Source organism: Nothoprocta perdicaria, unplaced genomic scaffold (genome assembly GCF_003342845.1).
Source record: "Nothoprocta perdicaria isolate Ctin4 unplaced genomic scaffold, notPer1 scaffold_319, whole genome shotgun sequence".
Taxonomy (NCBI): domain Eukaryota; kingdom Metazoa; phylum Chordata; class Aves; order Tinamiformes; family Tinamidae; genus Nothoprocta; species Nothoprocta perdicaria.
The window spans coordinates 201,552-226,514 of record NW_020455554.1 but is presented as its reverse complement, the minus strand read 5'-3'; the positions used below and the strand labels follow the sequence as shown (position 1 = coordinate 226,514).

The 24,963-nt window shown below is 41.2% G+C and overlaps 1 protein-coding gene across 1 annotated transcript in view; it reads left to right on the top strand.

The window, feature by feature from the left end:
* Window positions 1–3,974: 3,974 nt before the first annotated feature.
* IFT140 (intraflagellar transport 140) overlaps window positions 3,975–24,963 on the top strand; it is a 59,825-nt gene continuing 38,836 nt past the window's right edge. Inside the window, exons 1-17 of the mRNA XM_026042965.1 lie at window positions 3,975–4,121; window positions 5,053–5,274; window positions 7,556–7,677; window positions 7,790–7,932; window positions 9,007–9,182; window positions 10,280–10,371; window positions 11,490–11,596; window positions 12,332–12,480; window positions 13,672–13,875; window positions 14,228–14,300; window positions 15,029–15,120; window positions 16,149–16,276; window positions 17,458–17,575; window positions 18,030–18,157; window positions 19,993–20,140; window positions 22,467–22,598; window positions 24,239–24,438. Coding sequence (XP_025898750.1) covers window positions 3,975–4,121; window positions 5,053–5,274; window positions 7,556–7,677; window positions 7,790–7,932; window positions 9,007–9,182; window positions 10,280–10,371; window positions 11,490–11,596; window positions 12,332–12,480; window positions 13,672–13,875; window positions 14,228–14,300; window positions 15,029–15,120; window positions 16,149–16,276; window positions 17,458–17,575; window positions 18,030–18,157; window positions 19,993–20,140; window positions 22,467–22,598; window positions 24,239–24,438 — 2,381 coding nt within the window. The remainder of the gene's footprint in view (window positions 4,122–5,052; window positions 5,275–7,555; window positions 7,678–7,789; window positions 7,933–9,006; window positions 9,183–10,279; window positions 10,372–11,489; window positions 11,597–12,331; window positions 12,481–13,671; window positions 13,876–14,227; window positions 14,301–15,028; window positions 15,121–16,148; window positions 16,277–17,457; window positions 17,576–18,029; window positions 18,158–19,992; window positions 20,141–22,466; window positions 22,599–24,238; window positions 24,439–24,963) is intronic.

The following is a 24,963-nucleotide window of genomic DNA, read 5'->3' as shown; positions in this document are numbered from 1 at the left end:
CCGCCCCGCCGCCCCAAACAATGCGCCCCATTGGCCGGCGGGGCGCGGGCGCCGCCGCGGAGGCTGGGCGGTCTCCACGGCGCTGGCCAATAGTAGCGCGGCGCGCGGAGGGTGACGACAGCGTGACGCAGAGGAAGAGGAGGCAGCCGCGCGACCCTGGAGGGGAGGAGAGGAGGAGCGAGGCGAAACGCAAGCGCTCGTTGCTGATTGGCGCAAAGGAGGAACCAATGGAACACCGTGTAGGCGGGGCTCGTGGCCAAGCTCCAGGTTCTCATTGGTCGAAATGTGCTCATTTGCATGGCTGCTCCATTTATACCTCATGAGCGGGCTTATCCCCTCAGTGGGCGGCTGAGGGAAGGCGCTGTGGTTGGGAGTTGGTGTAGTTCCCTTGTGCCTGCCAAGGAGGGAGAGGCAGTGTCGGGGCTRCTTTCTCCTCTAACTGCCCATGGTTTTACTGGGCCAGGCTCTAGATTCACATTGGATTCAAATACTGGGGTTCTTGCGTGTCAAAGCTGCTAAGCATAACAAGATAAGGAGACCTGTGTAGCTTTTGGGAGCACAGTGGTATAAGGGATCTTCTCAGAGCTTGGAGTTAGCATCTCTGTGGTGTAGACGAAGGGAACTGCTAATTCTTGCTGCTTTTTTTAATGAGTTTTTAAGAAATGGGGGGGGTACTGGCAGTTCATCTGAGCCCTGGGAGCTGTCCATCTGCTGAGGCCCTCAGAAAATTGTGGCCTGGGTTTTYCAAAAGTTCTGGGCACAGAGGATCACTGACGAAGCAGAGGGGCTGTTGAAGAGCTTCCTTTCCCAATTGTTTATTTGCCRCTATTTAATTAAATACTGTAGTTCTAGTAAACTCTGAGAAGTGTAGATACACGAAAATGGAGCGTTTCCCACACCGTTTCCCAGAATTAAGAAGCTGTGTTCAGTGAGATGCTGAACTATGTCAAAGGCGCTTGAATTTCACTTGCTAACCAAGCCTTTAGGCGCTCTCTCTCCAACAATGGCCGCTTGATGTTTGTGTTGTGATTTCTTGATAACTGTCAGAAAAATGATTCCAGTGAGGGCTGATGCTGTGTGACTTTTTTTTTTTTTTTTTTAAAGTGGGGAATATGAGGTCTCTTTTTAATGCTTAAAGGAAATCATGGGATATTTTCATCTTCCCTTGAGGGAAAAAAAAATCCTTGTGAACTAAATTTAAAAGCAACAAATTAATGATTCAAAAACTTCTCAGTCACTTGCAGACTCTCGAGGGGGTTCACAAAGACTGTGTCAGAACCATATGCAGAGCTCTATGTACTTCAACATGCCTAGAGCACATAATCTCCTTGGACATGTTCTTACCATAGCRTGCAATTCTGCGTAGCTGTGATTAAACGGGGTTATTGCTCTAAATAGAATTTGTAAATTAAAAAGAGCTAAATTGCCTATTGATCTTGTGTGGAAAACCCACGCACAAGAAGTTTGGGCTTGAGCAGAACACACACAAGTTTGAAGTTTGTGTCTTTACAAAGCAGGGAGGAAATTGCTCCCCCTTCTTTGGCTGATGAGCAGGACAAAGGAACCCAGGCAGGTGGAAGACTGAGGGGAGCCCGGGCGTGAGGGACACAAGGAGTCGGGTGACCTGAGGTKCGAACACATGGAGGGAGGCAGTGGTTGGCTGTGACTCCTGAGTCCCTTGGCCCATGGGGAAAAGGAGAGGGCCACCGCAGCCGGGAAAYGAGGATAAAAGGGGGGCTCTATGGTTTTCTAGACTAGGCAGCAACATTAGGCTGGGTTTACTGCACATCCTGTGTGTTTCAAGGCATCAGTAACTGCATGCTTGACAGAAACAATTTGTTTTCCTCTCCTGCATGGTTTCTCTAGCAGAAAGACAAAGTTCGTATGTCGAAATGTATTCTGTTGAGCTTTTAATTTTGTATCTAATGTGCACGCATTAAACTACTTTTCTGATGACCTTAGGTTTAAAAAAAAAAAAAAAAAAAAAGTGTGTTTTCCCTCAAGGGAACAATCAGGAGTGAGGCAGTCTAGGTAGGATGCAGAATTTCCTCTACAAAGTTAGTTTAGGACACTTCGCTCCAGCCGCCGGAGGGGAGATGGTTTCGCTGCACCCGAGGCTCCTGCTTTCAACGTGCGGGCGGGCGGAGCGCTCGGCTCTTTCCGCCGCTCTCCGCAATTTCAGCGGGCCGCCGCGGACTCGCTTCGGCACTTTCCGCTGTCCCGCTTCGGCACTTTCCGCGTCCCCTCGGCCGCCGTTCGGGCGTTTCCGCGTCCCCTCGGCCGCCGTTCGGGCGTTTCCGCGTCCCCTCGGCCGCCGTTCGGGCGTTTCCGCGGCAGGCTCGGTGCGTTGTCGGGGTAACGCGGAGCGGCGCCGGCCCCGTGCCGCCGGCAGGTAGGATCGGGCGGCGGGGCCTCGGGCCGCCCGGGCGGGACGGAGGCCGCGGGGGGCGGGAGCCGAGCTTAGGCCGGGAGCCGAGCTTAGGCCGGGAGCCGCCCCCTGCCCCCGGGCCTTGGGGGGGCTTCGCAGGGCTCGTTGCTCGCCGGCGCTAGGCCCCCGGGTGCCCCCCGTGAACAGGGTGGGCTTCGCGCTGCCCCGCGTGCAGGGGAAGGGGCCTTGGAAAGGGGCTGAACGGGGCCCTGCGTGTTTTTTCTCTCACTCYGTCCCCTCCTTGTTGATTCAGAGTAAATTTTCACTGCTTAAAGAGTATTAACCTTTACCAGGCTTTTATAGCCTAACTTGAATTTTGTCTTTTTTTTTTTTTTTCCCTTATAGGTAAGGGTAGTTAAACCAAAAGCTGTGGTTTTGTATTGAGAACTCTGTCAGGAAAACATCCGAGCGTGCACGTACATAAAAGCAGTTTTGATCGGCCCGCTTGGTGATGCTTTTCTYGTAGACTCCTGAGTTGGTTGATAATCTTTAATGCTTGTAAACGTAATCTGGGTTACCTGTCCTAGATTCTAAATGCACAGATAATGTTATCACACGGGACACATAAACAACTTTAAGACCTGTCACCAAATACAGAATAGCATATATATATATATATATTTCTGAATATGAATTATTACCCTTTGAAATATTTCAATTCAGGCCCGCTGCTTTTCTTTGTAGCAAAAAAAAAAAAGCCTTACCAGTATTCACCTAGATACTGGTGCAGTACGTGCGGATGTGAGCTGATATACTCAGCAATCAGCTTTGGTYTCATTTGCTCTTTTTTATTTTTTTCCTTGCAAAGGCATTTTTTTGAGAGAGATCTGTCAGGATAATGAATTGCTAAGATATTGAATGCCACATACAAAACAATGAATGATTTTAAGTCATTTTGTGCCATGAGAAATGTAGTTACATAAACTGTTTATTTAMATATAGTTATTAGACCATTTTATTGGTTAAAAAATGTTATTGGTCAAAGTTATTGAGGTGGAAAAAAGTGMTATGGAGTGTTGTCTGTAATTTGCACAGCAATATCTCTAGCTCTTGCTTCAGTAGGTGTCAGTCAACCTTTATGGAAATACACATTTTTGGTTGGAAAATTGTTCTTGCTCTGCACTCGAGCTAAAAAGGATAGAGACGTCTTATCTGTAAAAAGTTGACAAAATATCTTTTTTTTTATTTAGACWTCATAGATTTTTATTTGAACCTAAAATGGACTATTACTGAAAGTTCGAAGCCAATATAAAATGTACTTAAATGTGGAATAACTTCTTTCCACAATAAAATATTATGAATATTTGAATTAACATTAGAGACAAGACACTGAACTGCCAGTGTTTAAGGCTAAATACGCATGTACATCTGCAGGTTCTTGGTCAGGTTACAAGGCTAAGAGAACCAGGAATCTATGGATTATGAGACATATTACCTTATATCTTTATTTTGTCTCCCCCTCCCCCCCTTTTTTTTTTGCCTGCTCTTACATGTTATAAACGTTCATTTGTCTTGGACAGGTTTGCAGTGTGTAATAGTTTCTGCTATGGCTGTGTATGTGGATCATCAAATAGAAGCTCCTGATTCGGTTGCGTCCCCCTCTCACATAACGTGGCACCCACTTCACCCGCTCCTGGCGGTTGCTTCCRTCAGCACAGCGTCTGGGGGCTGCGTGGATGTCTATCTGGAACAGGTARAAGCAGTCAGAAACTTGGCTTTTGGATGTGCTGTCATTTTGCTGCTTTAAAACTTTGCTTGTGTTTTCCCTGTATTTGTACCCTTACCTGTGTTCCTTCAATCTTCTCCTCTCCATTTTCATTACTATTCATGTCTTGTGCAATTTAGGACAAGTCAGAGTCATCACTTACAGGTATTTCATAAAAAGTTCAAGTTCTTCATTGATTATATTGATCTTTCCACTGAAATTTATTTTTTTTATGGTTCTTAGGTCTTTTTTTTCTGCTGGCAACTAATTTGCCTTTAAAACTTAAGACACTTGGTACTTGTGAGAGGAGAATTCAAATTTAAAAATAAAATGGATGCATTCTTCTTTTTTAGAAAAACTAAGCAAATAAAATGTATTAAGAAATACAAGGAAACATCCTCCATTTCAAGAACAAGCTGATTTGCTAGAGCCAGATAATTGAGTATGTGGTTCCTACATGCAGTTGCTACCTGCWTAGAGGCCTTTTAACACTAGTATATTATGTATCCTCAGTAAAACTGCTGTATTGTTTTTCAGAAAAATAACTACTGGCTTCAAATCTAGCAGAAGCCTTCTCATCCTTCCTTCAGGAATAAAGTTCAGGATTGTGAGAGCTGCTCATGAAGGCTTGAGGGAAAAATAGCCTGGAACAGCAGAGTGAAGCAGTTGTTTTTAACCATGTTCTCATTAGCAGTTTTGAAGTGGATGCACTGCCTATCGTAGTGCGTTTTTATGCATATAGAACAGACATAAACCAAGTCTGTGTAGCTATCTCSTATGTTTTGCAGGGTGCTCTGTTATATGCCTGTATTCTATAAGACAGAAAAATGTGGCCAGTCAGGCAAGCAGGTGTGAAGACGTAGCTGCACTGTGGTGCTGAGCTGCAGTTGCACCAACCTCCGCTCGCTCTCTCTTTCAGGGAGAACACGTGTCTGAGGTGCATGTGGAGAGAAGCTTTCGGGTCACGGCCCTCTCCTGGCAGCCCTCCCGGCTGGTTTTGGCAGCAGGCTGGGAGACTGGTGAGGTTGTGGTACTCAACAAACAAGACAGGGAGCAGCACGTTGTCCCTCCCACGCACACTGCGGAAATTACAGTCCTGAACTGGAGTACAAATGGTACCCGCCTTGTGTCCGGTGATAGGGTAAGTGGTGAAATGCCCAAAATGGTTTTGGTGTGGACTACAACGTTGCAAACCCCACTGACAGAAGAGGTTTGTAGAATGGACTACCAATGGGCTACTAGTTTGAGGAGGAAAGTTCAATTTTATTGGTCTAGGTACAAATTAGTGGATGGAATAGCAGAGGCACAGAAAAATTTATTTTTTCATGTCTGTGGAGGACTTTTTTTGGCAGATCATAGAATCAATCCAAAATGTCTAGAATCAAAGTTCTGTAGGAGGGCTGCAGTATATTTATCCATTACACATGCCTAGTTGCCCTCACTTAAATACTTAAAAACACATTAATCTCTCTCGTGTTAATGTAGATTGTCTTATTTTCAATAATGCTCTAAGAATAAGTGGCAGCTATTTTGTTGAAAATACATCGTGAAGAAACATTTTGAAATGTGTTTGTCTATTTCTTAATGAGCTGCTTGCCTTTTGACAGTGAAATGAGAAGTTAGCTATTGCATATTCAGTATTCAGGATTGTGGAGTATTTTGATTTTGTTAGTTCTTGAGTCGGCAAATAAAAAATCTTTTTTTTTTTTGTTATCATCTCCTTGATACAAAATTAAGTTTGTCCAAGAATTTTAGTTCTTTGCTTTGAGAATTCTTGTCTGCAAGGGTCAAAGGAAAAGCTGATGGAAATGTTAGAAGAGCAACCAGTAAGGCATGAATTTTTTGTGCTTTARTGTGCTATCTAGAGACAGAGTCACCCGTTGATGGCCTCTTGGAAGTTTGGTAGTGCAGTTTTACAGCTGCATAGTCTTTAAGCTGAAAGAGACAGCATTGCATTTGGTAAAGGATTTTGGATGGTATAAATATTATCATCTTACTGCTCAAAGGAATTTAGGACTTTGGTTCCTGGYGCTTAGGAGAAAAGAAATAAGTATTTCCTCAAAAGGCCTCAACTGCATCTCCTGTGGGTTCAAGTTAGAGCTGTGAAGTGTAAGCAGATCCTGCTGTTACTGCTCTTTTGTTTCTATAATAGTCCATTAAAAACAGTGAAGAGAAATAGAGAAAACTGTAATATATTTTAAATTGTGATTTGTCTGAATGAAACAAAATGAGATTAAACTTTAGGCTACAAATAGACTTTTTTTTTCCATGCAGCGCTTTCACCATAGGCTTCCGGATGCAATTTGGTTCCTTAGCATTAGCATAATGACACTAATAAATAATAAGTCTTAAAATTCCAGCTGTGAAGCTGTAGTGTGAGTTGGCCTTGTTACCGTGTGTGTCCTGCTGCACTGTCCTTTCATTTTTCTGCAGTCAGCAGGGGTTTGAAATTCATCCTCATCCTGAGCTGGCGCAGCAAAATGCCCATTCACTCAGAATGTGTGCCAGGCTGTGAGGTTTGCCCAGTGGCTGCCCTTTCTGGCTGTAGCATCTGTAGGTGTTCGGGCTCCAGGACAGGTTGTACATCACTASTTGGTGTATAAAAATGGCAGCTTAAGGATATCACAGAATCACAGAATCTTAAAGGTTGGAAGGGACTTCTAGAGATCGTCTAGTCCAACCTTCCTGCTCCAGCAGGCACAGCTAGAGCATGTGGCACAGGGTGGCAKCCAGGCGGGTTTGAAGACCTCCAGAGAAGGAGACTCCACARCCTCCCTGGGCAGCCAGTGCCAGGGCTCTGTCACCCTCACAGTGAAGAAGTTCCYCMTCACCTGGAGATGGAACCTCCTCTGTTTCAGCTTGCACCCATAATGAAAGATATGATCTTTCATAATAATATTACAGTTACAGTCCTCAGATATAATTGATTTCTTGATATTTTATCAGGAATATCAGGAAATATCAGGAATATTATATCAGGAATAATCGTATATATAACTAGGAATATCAGGAAAATATCAGGAATCAATTTTTATTAACTCCTATTGAATTAATGAGCTAATCAGACTTTCCTTTCATTAGCTTCTATGGTTCTTTCAGCTGTGAATTTTTGATTTAATGAATTCTCATTGTGATTTAATGTCTACTGTATGAAAGAAATGAGAAGCTGCAGAATTTCTGAAGTCTCTTCCTAGGCAGGTCTCTTCTCAGGCTATACCTTCCTAGGTATAATTCCTAGGAATTATAAAAGTATTCTTACTCCTTGTATCTTGCTTTTAGACAGGAGCATTGTCGCTTGTCATCTGAGTAAAAGTATGGCAGGTATCGCTCAATCRATAATATTTACTGAGTTGATCTTTTTGTGTGGTTTGGATTTTCATCTGTGTGGAACGTATAATGAGTTACCTGTTTGCTCTTTCTAGCGTGGGGTCTTAGTTCTGTGGAGAATGGATCAGCGCGGTCGAGTGCAGGGCCCTCCGCTGCTGAAACACGATTATGGCAAATACATTTCTCACTGTATCTTCCGGCCACCCGCTCCTGGCGAGTAAGTATAAGTAAGCCCCTTGGAGAGCACTGGCAGGCTGGATCCTTCTCTCCTTCCATCGAAGGACTCCTTTTTCCAGATAAGCTTTCTTGTTGTCCCTGCTTGTTTGCAGGGACTTCATGCAGCTGGCTAAAGCAGCAGTGAGTGGTGATGAGAAGGCTTTGGATATGTTCAACTGGAAAAAAGCTGGAACAGGGCCACCTTTGAAAATGGGTCCACAGGAAGGACTGTCCTTCTTTATCACTTTGACAGATGGTAAGAACTAAAACACATTTCCACTCTGCTGAAAATTTGTCTCCTTAGTGCTTCAAAATACCTCACTGCAAGGTAATCCTGTTTTTATAAATGCAACAGGATATAGTGTTCCTAGAAACTGGAGAATGTCTAATAAGAAAATATGTATAAGAATGAAAGTGCTCACATCTTCGGGGTGAAGCTGTGCAAAATGAATGCTAAGGATATTGCATTAGCCAGGTTCCCACCACGTTGAGAGATCAGCAGATACTCTGTCCTGTTGGTGCGGATGAGGACTGTCTGCTTTTGGAAGTGCAATAGCTATATGTGGAAGGAGACGTTAGTCCTTGATCTGACATCTCTGACAAGTGGAACATCTTTATTAGAGCACTAAAGGAACATAGACTTTAAAGAGCCATAACTAGTTGTTGCTTAACATGTGCCTCTTCAGATGGAGAAGCACATTCTAACACACAAAAGTAAATGCGAGTAGAAATTGTCCTTATTTTGGACAAGACTGAAAATAATACATATGTTTTCTTTAGCCTTCTTCCTAAAGTTTTCTTTCTTTCTCTGACATGTGTCTGCTCAGCAGTTTTTCTGGTGTTGCCTTTTGTCTTCTTCTAACCTGTTAGCTGGAAAGTGTGTAACCAGTGTTCTAATGAGCATGGTTCTGGTAGTAATGTGAGTGTGTAGTCCTCTCAAACCAAGTGTTAGCAGCTCTGAAAATCCATTTAAGTTATACTCATTCCACAATGCAATTATAGCATAATTCATTGTTTCCATTAGCAAGAAGGGGACCTGTAACTAATACCAACACAGCTTTATATCAATTGCTGGAGTGCTGGGTGTTTATTTTGCAGAACACTGGACTTACACCTTCATTTTGCTGATGAGTTACAAGGTGCTTTGCCAAACATGAACCATTTAAATATAAAAGCCACACAGAGCACTTTTGAAACAACTGTCCAAAAATTGAGTCTTTGCTTAGCTGTACGTTACAGTGATTTTCAGGATGCCCAGCACCATCTAGGGACAGACACGCTGTCCTGCAAGATTCCTTACATTTTCTATCAACTGCTTTGTGTACAACAGGGTCTGTGCATTATGTGAATGAGAAAGGGAAGACAAGTGATATGTTGTCCGTAGACAGTCCTGTTCAAAAGCTTCTGTTCATGGAGAAAAGAGATGTTTTAGTGATAATAACAGAGAACCTGCTGTTGTCCTTACATACAATTACTCACGAGGGAGAGGCAGAAGAGCTCATGAAGGTAAGAGTCAGGCTGCAAGGTAACATTGAAATATTTTGTCTTTATTACTATATGTTAGTGTCTTTTTGTCGCTTTTTTTTTTGCTCACAGAGGGATCTACTCTTATTTTTCCATCTGAGATAAATACCTTGGTTAAGCAAATATAAAATCATTGAGACATGAAATAAAAACRTGTATTCCATAACTTGAAAGGATGGTTTTCATCTTGCCTTCCTTATTTTTTCTTAGCTGTTTTCCTTTTGATGCTATATTAATCTTTATTTATCTAGTTTTATTGAATTAGAGAATAATTGGAACTTGATAGTCTTCAAATTTCTGTATAATTTCACTATAGTCAAATGTTTATTAAATTGTTTTATGGATAAATGGCCCATAGTATACTCAGGTTTGTTATCATCAGTTGTTTAGAGCTGCCTTCTCTTTCAGATTAGTGGCAGTGGTACCTGTCCATCTTGGTGACATTGTCTTTGCAATTATGAAGGGAGGTTTTGTTCTCACTTTATCAAAGTGTTCTTCAGAACTGCAATAGTATTTTAAAAATAGTAAAAAAATGTAAAAATAGTAACCCACTAATAGTTATGTCATGACTCAGAAATGGCTGTAAAGGGAGAAACAGCAAACAGACTTCATCCTGGAAGTATCCTGATGAATAACTTCATCATGTTAGCCCAGTGTGTAAAAACAAACCAAAACAAAAATCCCACTGTACTGTTGGAGAGTGTGACTTTGAAAAAAAAAAAACTATTTTTTTCTCAGATTTTCTTCTAAAATTTTTTTTAAAAAATATTTGACACTTGCATATTACAGGYGTTTCTGCTTTTTATTTATCAGTACTTATTTTTGACTAGAAGTAAGACCTGGTGTGTAATATTTTAAAATAGTGTTGCTTGCTAACATTTCTTCTACTGCTTTTATATATGATACACCTCACTCATTTAGTGGTGGTAGTTGTCTGAGGGAAACTGTTGGGCTGTCTGAACTGTCTGCCAGATGCAGTAATTCTTGCTTTTTACCTTTGCAGCCACGGCAGGCAATTCAGATACCTAGAATCTGTCAATATGGATCAATGTTCTGATTTTTTTTTTCCTGTTTAACAGGTGAAGCTGAGTGGCAAGATGGGCCATTCTGCAGACATCATTTTAATAGACCAGAGTCTTATTGTTACAGCAGTAGGTGAGACAGTCCTCAGGTAAGAATCTTGTTTTAAAGTGGCTTTTGTTTTCCAATATAAATGCCAGCTAAAAGAATTACAGTCTGCAGTGGACTAAAGTTTTTCCTGACCATATAGTGTACCTTATTTTCTTGTTCTGTTTCTCAAAATAGATTTTTCATTCTCGTTTATTTTCTTGTGGAAAAGCTCTTTATATTTTCTTGAGGAGAAGCTCTTTATGAGCTTACCCTTTTTCTTTACCCTTTCTCTCAGGGTATTCTTTCTGTCAGTTCTACCCTGACTTGTTCCTGAGTGCCTTTATGCATTTCTTTCTGAAAATAGATCTGATTTTGAGCATGGAAAAGATAATCACTTCCTTGCTCTTCCCATTCTTACTCTGAGACTTAAGACAGTCACAGCATCAGCCACAGGAGAAATGTGCTCTGCTTGTCAAGATGTTTCTCTAACACATACAGTATAAGTATTTTGGTTATTTTTATCCCTAATTCCTTAAATATGTCACTTTGTTGCCTGCACTATTCTGTAAGCTTTATATTTTTACATTTTTTAAACTATCTGCTAAATCTTTTATTTTTTTAACTATCCTATGAGCACATGTCTTTCCCCTTACTTTCTTTTGGYGTGGGAGAGAAAACTCCAGAGACTGTCCACTAACATCAGCGGCTCTCTTCTCTGAGCCTTTATCTGTTGTTACTGCACTGAATCCTCTGGTGGATTTTGTGAGAAGGTGATAAAGACCAATTATTGACAAGGAATACATTCGGTTAACGATATTCAACAAAATGCATCTGGAATCCAAAGGACTACTAGGAGTGAATGAGACAGGGATTATCCTTTAAAAATGAGGAAACATGAGTAGGAAGAAAGCCACCAACAAACAGTGTGTTTGTTTCTGACTTCTTCCTTCATAGGAGAGTATCACAATACATGTAGCATAGTAAGAAGTCAGAGGAAGGAGATTGTTAAGAAATTCACATTCCTGGGGAAGCTGCTGACGATTTCATTTTAAAAATTAAATGATCCAAGCGTTCTGGAAGCAGCAAATTAATGCCACGTATAGCATCCTATTGACTGTGTTTAGCAAGCCACCTGGAAGGAAAAGCATTGTTAAAACTCTCTTGTTTTCTGTCCTTTAGATGCTGGGATTTGGAACGAGGTGAGAACTATGTGCTCTTCCCAGATGTGCAATTTGGCTTTGAGGCAGGAGAATGCATTAACTGTGTTTCTTACTGCAGTGCTAAAGGTGAGAATCTGCGATCTCWGTTTCCTAAACCTTGTCAAAGTATTAGTCTTCGGTGCCCTATAGCCATTTAAAATATTTATCTTGCTGCTGAGGACATGTTTTGGGATAATTTTAGTTCAGGTCAGGAATGTCCCTTCTGATGAGGTGGGGAGAGAATTCAGTACCCACCGCACATTGTTTCATGGTGTTGAGTGACCTTGGAGATAATTCAAAGAGCACAAACTGGGTTCCTTTGATGGCAATGAAGAGGAGCACGTGCTCCAGGAATGCACCTAACGCTCCACCCAGCAAGAGGCTTTCAGTCTACAGGGCCACACTGGAGCTAACCCAAACGTGCACATGGTCCTTAACACAGCCTGTTGCTCTCTGCAGTCACGCCTGGGTGCTGAAGAGTTTGCTGACCTGGGGACATGGCCAGGGTCTCTTAGAATTGATTTCAGTAGTAGCTTTTACTGCAGATGATTGAAAAATAAGTGGTCAGTATGAAATAATCTTTGATAGGATTAAAAGAGAACTTTGGTAGTTTAGGAGATGGATCTCATTCCATGAAACTTCTTCTGCGGCCTTCCCAGAATAGTTCAAGAGTGCTGGCTTGTAGGCAAGGCAAAGAAGGCAAAACTCCTGGAAGAGGACATCTTAAGACCTCAAAACCAGGATTTGGCTGCCTGCTACTTTGTTAATGTTGGTTTGKTCATCCCTTTGAAGTGAAATGTCTAAAAGGTTTGTGACTGGCAGGACTTCTAGCAGCTGGCACCAACAAAGGGCGAGTTGCTATGTGGAAGAGAGCAGCAGTGTCCAGCCGAAGCAGTGGGGCGCTGGAGGGCAGGGACAGGTGGAAGCTCCAGGCACCTACGGAACTTGACGGAAATATCACTCAGATACAGGTAAAGATGGGAAAGACTTTTGCACTTTAGGAAGACTTCACAAYGAATATGATATTTTCTCTCTCTCTTTTTTTTAATCAGAAAGTAAATGATGCCTTGTTTACTAGATTCGGGTTTTTTTACATGGCCTTTGTGGCAGACTATGCATGGATAGTGGTTTTCTAGGATAATTTTGCAGATCCAACATTTCAAAACATTTTTACTGTTTTTTTTTACATTATTTTTAATACTGAAAGTTATAACAATTCCTTATATTTTGAGATTTATTATTTTTTAATCCATTCTTCATTAAGCTGCAGGATTCAACATTTGTGATTTGAATTATTTTCAATGATGTTGTAAACTTACAATAAAGTCAGTAACCCAAATCTGTTAAGATGCTCCCATAACAAAAGGCTGAGGATATAGGAAGCAGTGTGTGCCATTAGCATATCATACATCTGCAAATAAGCTGGAAGGGAGGAAGAGTTACAGATGTTTATGTCAGCTTGACCATTCAAATATTTTCCAGCTAACAGGATATGGAGTGCTGTCCAGAAATAGCACCTTGTTCTCACTCTTTGTCAGAATAAACAAAACCACTGCCAAGCTACCGCCAGCAATCCCTGCATTTGTATCATTTTATAAAGATAACTTTAGCTATGGTTGCTACCATTGAATAAAGGAAAATATTTCCAAATGTAGTGATCAGTAATCTGCTACAGAGTTTGAACTACATTGTTGAGCCAAAAGGGCTCCCAAAGTTGCAGAAAAGAATAAGGTAGATGAATAAGAAACAGTGTGTGCAGSTTGTTTTTATGGATTAAAGCGTTGTTATTGCTTTTGCATATGTGCTTCTGTCTTGCAGTTTTAGATGTAAGGTGGTAGAATAACACCTTGGGAAAGAAAAATGACATGATATCTCCAGTCTCTAGCAATTCAGCCATTTGGCTGTGGTTTTATTTAGACAGTCGGACTTTGACACACACACACACACACACACACACACACACACACACACACACACGTATGTATATATATATATATACACATTTATATATATACACATACACACACACACACACACATATATATATTTACACACAGTTTCTCTCCCCTACTCCTGCTTCTTTGTTTTGGGACATAGCTATGAAAGCTTAAGGTCTTAGATTAAACGGTGCTGCTTTTTCTTCTTCTTTGCACTGTTTGCAGTGGGGCTCTAGGAGAAACCTGCTGGCAGTGAACAACATCAGCTCAGTGGTGATCCTCAGCGAGCAGGCCATGTCCTCTCATTTTAACCAGCAAGTGGCTGTGGTTCAGGTGTCTCCCAACCTGTTTAACGTGACCTTCTTCAGCACGGGAGCCACACAGAGTCTTCGTGTTGATATGAACGTTAACGGAGTCTACGCTACGAAGGTAACTTCCTAGCCCAGGTGTGGGTGGTCCTATATGTACATACCCAAATATTGACCTAGTTAACKACATAGTTTGTAGCTCGTTAATATAACTCTTCTCCGACCCTCTATTTCTTGTGTAGTGGACTGGGAGCATTTTTATGGCTGTAGCAGTCGCACAGCAGTGTAGTTCATTTTTGGCTAGCACAGCGAATTAGTAGTTTTCTGATTACCAAGTTCTTTGTTATGTGGCCAGAAACCTTCCACYCTGCTATACAGATGAATTAGTAAAAGATCTCGCTGAGTTATTACAGAAATTCTTGTGTWATTCCTCCCCAAAAAAGAATGAATAAGCTCTTTTTTGATTGCTTTAGGATGCTGTAGTATTCTGGAATGGGAAGCAAGTTTCTGTCTTCGAGTGCTCTGGTGTTGCCTTAAGAAATGCAGGTAAGACTTCAGAGGAATGAGTGGAGTATTAACAGTGTTAAAATGCTAACTTACAGGTTTGCTTCAATCATGTTAGATGAGAGAATATACCAATAATATTTAGATATCTAGAGGTCCTTTCCAACCTTAAGGATTCTATGATTCTGTGATTTTCCAGTTTGCACTTACAAATAGTAATTAGACTTAATGTTGCCATTTTGCAGAAGAGAAAGGTTGGGGTATAAAARTAGAGATCAGTAGTTAAACAAGTCATCTGCAAAACCAGAGCTCACATACTATCTCCTAGACCTGTACTTTATTCACTAAATATACTAGAATAAAATTAAACAGATTGACTTCAGAATATGCTGCTGGTTTTGTCTATAGGTCAGAGGTAGCACTGCAGCAAGAGAGGTAAAACTGAAGAGGAAATGCATTTGTAGGCATAAAATTAAAATCTGTATCCATGTAACTTCAGCTTCAGCCCAATTCTGGAGGTACCTAAAACCAAATGTATACTTCATTCGTAAAGTTTCTAAGGCACCAAGTTGTGCGATGTGCCTTGACAAAACTGAACTCTTCCACACAGCCTGGGTGTCAAGTCTACGTTTGGAAAGTGTTCTCAGATCCAGAATATCATGTCCTTACATAAATCTCTTATATGAAGAAATCTCCTTTTCAATAAATCACAACAGTTCCTTCCTTTTTGCATGTTTTACCTAAAGATGCTTTTGTTGTGATTGTTCCAGGCTCTTTCCTTTGTGACTCTCCAGTTTTGTGTGTGCATGAAGAAAATCTGTACACGGTTGAGCCAAATCGGGTCCAGGTCCGCACCTGGCAGGTAAGAGTTGATGGAACTAGTAGAGCAGAGAAATGATCCCTCTGAGGGCTGCCTAGCTCTGGCAGGATTGCTCCCTGTGGACCTAGCTGAGCAGACGTAGGCAGAAGGAGCATGTTCTTCTTCATGACAGCCGTAATGGTCACCTGAGAGTGTCATTACCTAAAAACGGGTGCATAAAGCTGACATTSGCCGATATACTTAGGTGTGCCACACTTGCCACTTGAAAGTTAAATGGAGGTAAACTTACCGACTCTACCTTTGTCACAGAAAAAAAATGTGTTCTTAATTTCAACTGAAAAGTCTTTAAAATGTCTGTCATATTTAACTATTGATACAGTCTAACTTGTAAATATTTATAATAGAAAATAGAATCCTATAAGGATTAAACTTTATAAGATGATCAAGATGCACACATACTGAATGTATATCTTATTAACAGGAATATGAATATACACAGTATTTTTATAAGGTAATGTAACATCGTATAGAAGTTCTGTTTGCAAGTGAACCAAACCTGCCAGTTCTTTTGTTTAAACGTTGCAACCTGAATGAGTTAATCCATGAGAAGCAAAGAGAAATCTATTAGAGTTCTGTAATACAGAATCTTATTTAAGAAATATTTTTTTTCAGAAATATTTTATTTAAGAAAAGGCTGGATTTATCACAATAAGGAATGATTTTATCTATTTACTTTCCCAGTTGTACATTAATAGGGCAGTAGGGCCTTGTATTTATATGTCCATTTTACTTGGAAGAAATTATATCATTGCTGACCCCATCTTTGCACAAGGATACCTCTAAAGTTGACGTTTTTGGAGGCTGTACATTCAGGTTTTGGACCTGAAATGCAGATTGCATTTGTTGAAACCCAGTGTGAGACGATGTGTGTGCTTGGGTGTCTAGTTTCTCTCATTTTGCTGATAATGATTTAGCTAACAAGTCCAGCAGGTAGATAACTTACTGACAAAATAAATCTCTCTTCCTTAGACCCTGAATGCCCAAAGTTAACGTTATGCTTGCCTCCTCAGGGCACAGTTAAACAGCTGCTGGTGTTCTCCGAAGCTGAGGGCAATCCCTGCCTCCTGGATGTCTGTGGGAATTTCCTGGCTGTGGGAACTGACTCGGCTCACTTCAAAATCTTTGATCTCTCTCGCAGGTATTAATCAGGCTTCAGAAAACCTGCATATGATTGAGGCTGGTTTTTTTTTGTGGTGAGGAGGGAACTTTTAATTGTTTTATTCTGATGAAAAGTGATAGCCTCTGTGAACTTCAAGACAATRCATCCATCTTGTGCATCCTTTTTCTAAAGCAAAGGAAGAGCCACAGAATTATTAGACAAACTATGGAAAGAGCAATGTAATATCAATAATCAAAAATACATATTTTATGGGAAATGTTTATGTGTATTTGAGAATGCGTGGAAAAGTTTAGAAAGATCGAGGCAAGGATGTCACATATTCCTGCTGATAGCCCAAGCAGGAATAATAATGTCCACTACTCCTAACATCGCTACCTCCATGGCATCAGTGAGTCGAGATTCATTGATTTATGGCAAGATATGAGACCCAACCCTTTTTGTATTTGTTTCACCTCTTATGAGATGGACACAATTTCAATGGAGTGGATTGGGCAGCTTGTAACTAACAAACATTTTGTATGGAGTATGATCTTTAACAGTGACAGAAATGAGCTTAATTCCTAACTGCCAGGTTACATTTCCGTAGTCAGTCAGGAAAATCCTCCCTCCCAAATGATGACCATAATGTCACATGTCAATGTTAAATCCATGGCACAAATTTAAAATACTGTCATTTTTGCCTGTCACCTTTACTGATTCACAAGATTTTTCCATTTTGTGCTGAATAGTTACTGTTTTGTAGCTTCAGAATGGAATATTTGTTTTGAGATGGGGAAAAAAGGGGGGCAAGTGTATGAGTGACGCAATATTGAAAATTGTGAACCATGAGAACTGACCAGTGTGGTGATGTCAATACTCTCCCTGGGCTGAGGACTTTACTTACGTTCCACATTCACAGTCCTCAGGGAACAGGCTATCTGCTCGATTCCTGGTAGAGGAAAAAACTTAGGCACTACAAATTCAAAATTCTGACAGGATATTCCTGTTGTGTGGCTCTGTTGATGGAATTCTGTGGGAGCACTTAAGTTTACTCTTCCTGTTTCATTGAGAGAAGTGGCCCGTTAACCTCTTCATGCAAGTAAGTCAGGTAGGAGCAATACTCTGGAGAGGAAGCTTCTCATAATGTAAAAAAGGTCACTGCCTGCTGAGTGTTGCTACTTTTATGCCACCAAATGAATTAAGTTTATTTCTTCAAACAGAGAGGCCAAAGTGCACTGCCAAAGCAAGAATTTCTGCCAGCTGTTTCCGGGCTTGGGAGGCCTTGCCTCTGTGAAGTGCAACGCTAACGGCAACAAAGTCAGCATCCTCGCTAGCAAGGTGAGGCAGGACTCTGCCCTGGCCGCCTGTGGCCGGACCATCGGCTGCCACACCGCTGCGGTGCAAGCAGATTTCTAACAACACGAGATTAACTTCCCAGAACTGAATTTACCTTTTCCTGCAATTCCATTGCAGTGACACTTGACATTCCAGGTCCAAGCGTGTAGCTAAATGCTAGAACTAAGCTGTTTTGTACATCCCATGAGAAGAACAACTTGGAAAGATCTGATTAGCACAAATGCTACTTTGTAGTATTACCAAGAAGTCAAAAGCTAATTTGTTGGAACAGAAAAACAACATGAAATTTTCTGGTGTTTCTTCCTAAGAATATTCTTCTGTGATTACCAGTGCACAGAACTATGACAGCATGAAGCAAATGAGAAGAATCATCTGAACTTTACCTTTTTCCTTGTTAGCTGCAGGCTTCAGTGACTCCGATTTTCCTTTTCTGTAGGTTGATGGGAACATTGATTCCAAGATCTGTTTCTATGATGTGGAAATGGACAAAGTTACTCTCTTTGATTTCAAAGCTCAAGAAGGAAACGGTAGAGAGAAACTTCCTTCTGGACAAGGCCTTAACAAGTAAGAAACTTCTATTTTGGAAAAAAAAAAAAAAAAAAGCCTTCTGCTTTTAAGGTAGAAATAGGCTCTGGAAAAGAAGTCACATCTTCATAGTGAGGTTTCTCTGTGTAGGAGCTTGTGCCAACTTTTCATGAAACAACTATTTAGAAATTATGTGTCTGCCAGAGAGCAGCTTAAATGAAAAAAGTCCATGAGAAACCCTAGCCACAAGGCAGCATCGCACAGTGACCTAGGAATTCGTAGGGACGTGCAGTGGAATGTTAGAGTCCAGATTTCCATTTGGTTTTATAGGGATTTATCTTTCTGTATTTTTCTTAAGATTAGACAGCCTTTTAATATGAGGTTTTGTTTTTAGCAACTAGTCAATGCAGATATTACTAAATGCTGTTAATCTTTCTGCGCACACACACACACACACACACACAAGAAAAAAAAACTACTGAGCTTACTAATGACTAAAGAGAGTGCAAATTGGAGTCTTATGTCTTGGTCGGTTATGCAAGCAGTGCAGCAAGGAATCATGTGTTTTCACATGTAGTATCTTGGGCAGCCCAACAGAGGCCAGCACAAACTGGGAATATCACTTCACTGATTTAAAATGCTGCATGGTGTAAGCATGAATAATCCATTTATCTGGTCTCCATTTATCTTGGAATCAGAATGAGTAAACTCATCAGAAAATGATTATAATGTATTGCTTCCCTTTCCCCCTATCCTGTTGAGGCAAAATCTAAAATCTCAACCCCCCCCCTTTGTTTTTTTTTTTTTTTAACACAAGTACTGTGTCTGCAAACGTGCAGAAACAGAATGGATTAGAAGTGGCATTGCCACATGAAATATAGATATTGAAATACAGAGTGACATAGAGCTACTGGTCTAGATAGAGAGCCTGCCTCCTGGTAGAAGGTCTTATTTTTTACATATTTTTGCTACATTTTAAGTATGAGCTAATGAGGCCCCTGCATAAAAATTAGAAGTTCCCACTTCTGTGCGAACTAAGATTTTTTTGCAAGAAAAAGCTTGAATTATGTAGAACTTTGCTGTACAGTTCCAGGGGATGCAGCCCTTGGCTGTGTGGAACCTCAGGATGTCACACATTGCATCTGTGTCCTCAGCTTCACGCTCATGGTGCAAGCAGAACAGGACTAGGGAGTAGGTGCAGAATGAGCAGACATTCCTTGCTGAGTGCTCCCAAGCTCATTCCCCTAGTGGGCATAGCTGTTCCACAGGAAGATGTAGCAAGGCAAGGGAAGCAAGGGATTTAAAGGTGGAATTCAGCTCCCTTTGCAACTTGAATGAGTAGGAACTTAGATGCTGCTGTGGTTTATTCCCTGTTAAAAAGACTCTTTAAAATCCTCACTAACAGAGAGAATTGAGAGGTCTTCTACAATGTCTTTGAGTTTTCTGCTGTTTTCTATTCGCCAATATGTTCAACCAACACAATATTTCAAAAGGAAAAGCCTTTAAAAATACCTATTTATATAAAGTCTATAGAAATATATATTGTAGTAGATGTATCGGAAATATTCTGGAGATTCAGTAGGCACGTCAGTTCTGTGGATTTCAAATTGTACGATAGACTGAGTGAGCTCTAAATACTTAGATTAGCAGGCTTTGCACTGCTTTTTATGAGCTTGAAACTAATGGGAAAAATAGAAGCAATGTCTTCTGCCTCACACATTCTGAAAAAAAAAGGTATATGCACACATTGTGATGAGTTATCATCATAAAAAAGTTAGTTCTTTTTTAGCCTTTCTTTATATTCATGCACTGAACAGGCTGCAGTTGTGCCATATCCCTTTCTGTGCTTCTTTGGTTGTCTTTCCCTGTGTCAGAACTGCTGTGGGATACCCAGAGCTGCACAGCCATGTCCCTGCTTGCCATTTCTGGGACCAGAGTGAACCACGACTTTTTGTGTGTGAAGCAGTCCTTGAGACAAGCCGCCAGTCTCCAGAGCAGAAGGAAGAACAGCCCGAGAGCACAGTATGGCCTTTTGGTTTCTTCCTTTTATCTTGCTCTGCAGGGAGCTCTCCTTATCTCAGTAATTAACTGCTTGCTCTTTGCTAACCCACAGGACCAAATTGTATTTTACGCCTCTTTTCTTTTCACAATAGCAAACAATACTCCATTTTTATTGGTCACAAATAATTTAATCAAAAAGCTGTTTTTTTCATCTGATGAACAATTTTCCCCTTCCCGTGTGCTATAAGCACTCCTTTGCATTTCGTCTGTGCAAAACTGTCTCATTTTCAACAATATTCCTTTGACTTTAAAATATTTCAGAATATTATTTTCAGAATATTTAAGGTTGGAAGGGACCTCTACAGATCATCTAGTCCAACCTTCCTGCTCAAGCAGGCACACCTACAGCATGTGGCACAGGGTGGCATCCAGGCGGGTTTTGAAGACCTCCAGAGTAGGAGACTCTACAACCTCCCTGGGCAGCCTGTTCCACTGCTCTGTCACCCTAACAGTAAAGAAGTTGCTCCTCACCTGGAGACGGAACTTCTTGTGTTTCAGCTTGTGGCCATTACCCCTCGTCCTATCGCTGGCCACCAGTGAGAACAGCCTGTCCCCTTCCTCCCTGCATTCTCCCTTCCTGAACTTATACATATTAATCATATCCCCTCTGAGCCGCCTCTTCTCCAGAGAAAACAGGCCCAGCTCGCTCAGCCTCTCTTCATACGAGAGATGTTCCATTCCCTTAATCATCCTGGTTGCCCTTCTCTGGACCCTCTCCAGAAGCTCCACGTCTCAATCAACATATCCATGTTGATTTAAGTGCTCAGATTCATCCATCATTTTAGTTTAACCTCTCCCAGTTAGAAATAGAAAGCTTTGTTTCTTCTATTGATTGAATAACTTGGGTTGTGGAAAAAACAAGGTGGAAAGGAATTGAGTGTCTTAAAAAGCCTTGCTCACATCCTCTAGCAAAGAGGGCAACACTTCACCCAGTATTTCTAATAGAAAGAAACAAAATTGTTTGACGTCTACATAATTTTGACAAATCAAAGGTATAAAATGAGTGTAATTAATTTCTTGGCCCATTTTCAAAAGTAGTTTTAGCTGTATACTTATTCTTTAACAAATTAGGAGTGATTAACTTTAGCTGAAGTGCTTTAATTTTGGTTTAAGCCAGGTCAAGATTTAAACCATTACAGAAACTTTTTTAGGTGGCTGGTATTTTCCCTAATATCTCTCATCAGTGATTTAGCTGCTGAGGTTATAGCAGAAATAGTGCCGCATTAAAAATAGAAAGCTTCTGGAGAAAACACTCCTCTGAGACAGATCTCTCAAAGAGAGACTCACAGATTTGCAATCGGCTGCCAGGGATGGGCACGTTGGTTCCTGGCAGGCTGGTTCTTGCGGCAGGGACACAGCTCCATTTCAGTGTGGACACGTTGGTTCCTGGCAGGCTGGTCCTTGCGGCAGGGACACAGCTCCATTCCAATGTGAACAGGTTGGTTCCTGGCAGGCTGCTCCTTACGGCAGGGACACAGCTCCATGCCACCATGGAGACGTTGGTTCCTGGCAGGCTGGTGCTTGCGGCAGGGACACAGCTCCATTCCAACGTGAACAGGTTGGTTCCTGGCAGGCTGGTCCTTGCAGCAGGGACACAGCTCCATTTCAGTGTGGACACGTTGGTTCCTGGCAGGCTGGTCCTTGCGGCAGGGACACAGCTCCATTCCAACGTGAACAGGTTGGTTCCTGGCAGGCTGGTCCTTGCGGCAGGGACACAGCTCCATTCCAACGTGAACAGGTTGGTTCCTGGCAGGCTGCTCCTTACGGCAGGGACACAGCTCCATTCCAACGTGAACAGGTTGGTTCCTGGCAGGCTGCTCCTTACGGCAGGGACACAGCTCCATGCCACCATGGACACGTNGTTGGTTCCTGGCAGGCTGGTCCTTGCGGCAGGGACACAGCTCCATTCCAACGTGAACAGGTTGGTTCCTGGCAGGCTGCTCCTTACGGCAGGGACACAGCTCCATTCCAACGTGAACAGGTTGGTTCCTGGCAGGCTGCTCCTTACGGCAGGGACACAGCTCCATGCCACCATGGACACGTTGGTTCCTGGCAGGCTGGTGCTTGCGGCAGGGATGCAGCCCGTAACGGGCAGTGACCTGTTGGCCATTTGCTGCAAGGAGGAAGCCTGCGGCTCTGCCCTCTCTGGCGGGGGGCTGTGCGTGAGCAGGGCCGTTGTGTGATTTGCAAGAGCAGCTTCTGCCAAGTAAAAATGGAAAATAAAAACAAAGCGAAAGAAGGATATTGCAGTATGAAAAACAAAACAGTACTTCGCTTCCTTTTCCAGATGGATGTTTTGATTATATCATTCTTCAGCACTGAAGAGCACGGCCTTTTGCTTCAGGAAAGCTTTCCACTGCCTTCATCCTACCAGGTTCTTTTGGGCATCGAGGTGCCACATTATTACTTTGCAAAAAAGGTGAGGAAATCATTTGCAATTCCATTCCCTTCCATAAACTTTGATTTTTCAATGCTGTAGCAGTCAATTTTACTCAGATTCTGTCTGGACTGTGTAGGGGCAACTCCAGTGGTAGTGGCTGCATCATATGCAGTAGTGACCTAGAGATCATTCTAATATCTATTTTTTTTCTGGCAGTTTTGGAGAAATTGTAATGAATTGGCTTTTCGTTTTTCAGGAATGCATCCTGTAGCTTCTTGGAAACTTGAATGTGGATCCAAAAGTGTATCTTAAGATGATGAATAGTTACCTTTATGCTGGACATGATGAAACTTAAATTGTTTTCGGAAAGGATCTCAGGTCAAGCTCTGACCTGAGTTATTTGTCTGTTGAAATAGTGATTTGTACTGCTGCCTTCTTCCAGGAGGAGCTAGTGGAGTCTGCTTGGCCAAAACACTTATTTTTGTAGAGTCTGAAGGAATGTGATATTAATGGTACTCCTAATCCTCCAAGTAAGGTATAAATCTCACATTAATAAGAGAGTCTTTATCTAGGCTTTGCTCTATTTCAATGTATTTCGATTCAGAGCAGGACTCTGCAGTGTATCTCCTCCCCAAAGAACAGACCGTATACAATAGTCTTCCCATGCAGACCTAACTTTTACAATTGTACTTTATTTTGCATTTTTTTTCCATTAATGTGAAAAGTCAAAGACGGTCTGCTGCATTTCCTTTCCCCATCATGTTTCATGTTATTTTACTTTGGTATTACATCTCTCTTTCTTTTTTTCTCTCCGTATGCTTATTGCTGCCTTTAGTTGTTTTTTCAGAGAGGATGTGTCTATAAACCTGTAAGTATCTATAATGTTATAGATATTGCTCCTTTTCCTTCAACTTGCTTTTTTTTTTTTCTGTTTCCATTTTTTCCCTATAGTAATTTACTGCATTTTAAGGTCTAAATTACTTGTTCTGTGCTAATTCATGTTGCAAACCTGATTCAGTGTATAGCCAAGGTTATTTTAAATATAGAAAGTGAAGTTGATGCAACCAGGCTTACATGACTGAGTTTCAGCTCAGGGCTCCCCCTTATTCATTATAATGCCTTTCCTGTCCTTGTTCCAGAAATTGCCCAAATTTGAGGAAATTGGGACACTACGAATTTGGAGACAAACCCATTTGTCCTGCTGCTGAAATTCCAGAGACTCCAGAACTGCCAATTGTACAGGAAAGGGTTTGAAGATGAGGCTTGGTTTGGTGTTCACCTCCTATGCAGGCAAAAATAAAAGAATTGGTTCTAAATTGTTACCTTTCCAATAACAGACTCATCTTTGAGAAAAGACTAGGCTTAGAAATGTTTATCTGAAATCTTCAGAAATCCAAGGAGTTAATGGTTATTTTCAGAGAGTCTTAATTACGATAGTTGTTGCTGAATCTGTATCTCCTAAACATTGCTGAGGAAGTATTGGGGTTGTTCATTAAATGTCATGCTAGACTATTCTGTGACATTCTGTCTGTGAACAGACCCCTTGTGACTGTTCACTCTTGATCACCATCCCACAGAAGTAGAAAACCTGGACTCCAGTGGAAATAATCATCTAAAGAACAGACATGTGAAGGAGTTTTCTCCTGCTTGGTACCTAAATGATATCATTCTCATTTTAGTCAGGAGAAGCTGAGACAGAAGGACAAGCAGAGTCTGGCTCAGCAAAAGTCTCCCAGATGGTTGCCCGAAGACCCATGAGAGATTTTGTTGGATTGGGAGATTGTGATAAGACTACCCGGGATGCCATGCTGAACTTCAGCTTCTATCTGACTGCTGGAGACATGGATGAGGCCTTCAGATCCATAAAGCTTATCAAAAGGTATCGTGTTTGTATGTCTTCATGGATAGAGTTTATTTTATTAAAAGTCTGTATGAAGTTAAATTTTCTTTTCCCCTTTCATTTTTCAAGCAAGATGCAGTGCTTTACAGACATTTGACATAGTCTTGTGGATTCTTTTTTACTAAATGGGGAAAGATGAATTGAAAACCAGTTTTTGCATCTGAATTGCAGATAGCCCACATTATGACTAGAGGGGAACTGAACATTCACAACTTTATTTATACATCTAAAATAATCACAGTAATACCAAATATTACAAATTTACCGACAATATAGCTGATTTTTAAATTTAAATGTACATTATTATAATACGGATATTGCAATATTAGAAGAAATAATATAATGTCTTTTAAATATTCCAATATCTTATAAAAAATGCAATTAATTATAGCATGTTATTTCTAGAAAACATAGAGCTTTTCCAGAAAGTAATGCAGACAAATGAATACAAATCTTAGTTGGTTTTTACAAACCTACTGTTAGAAGAAACTCTGTCAGCTTTAT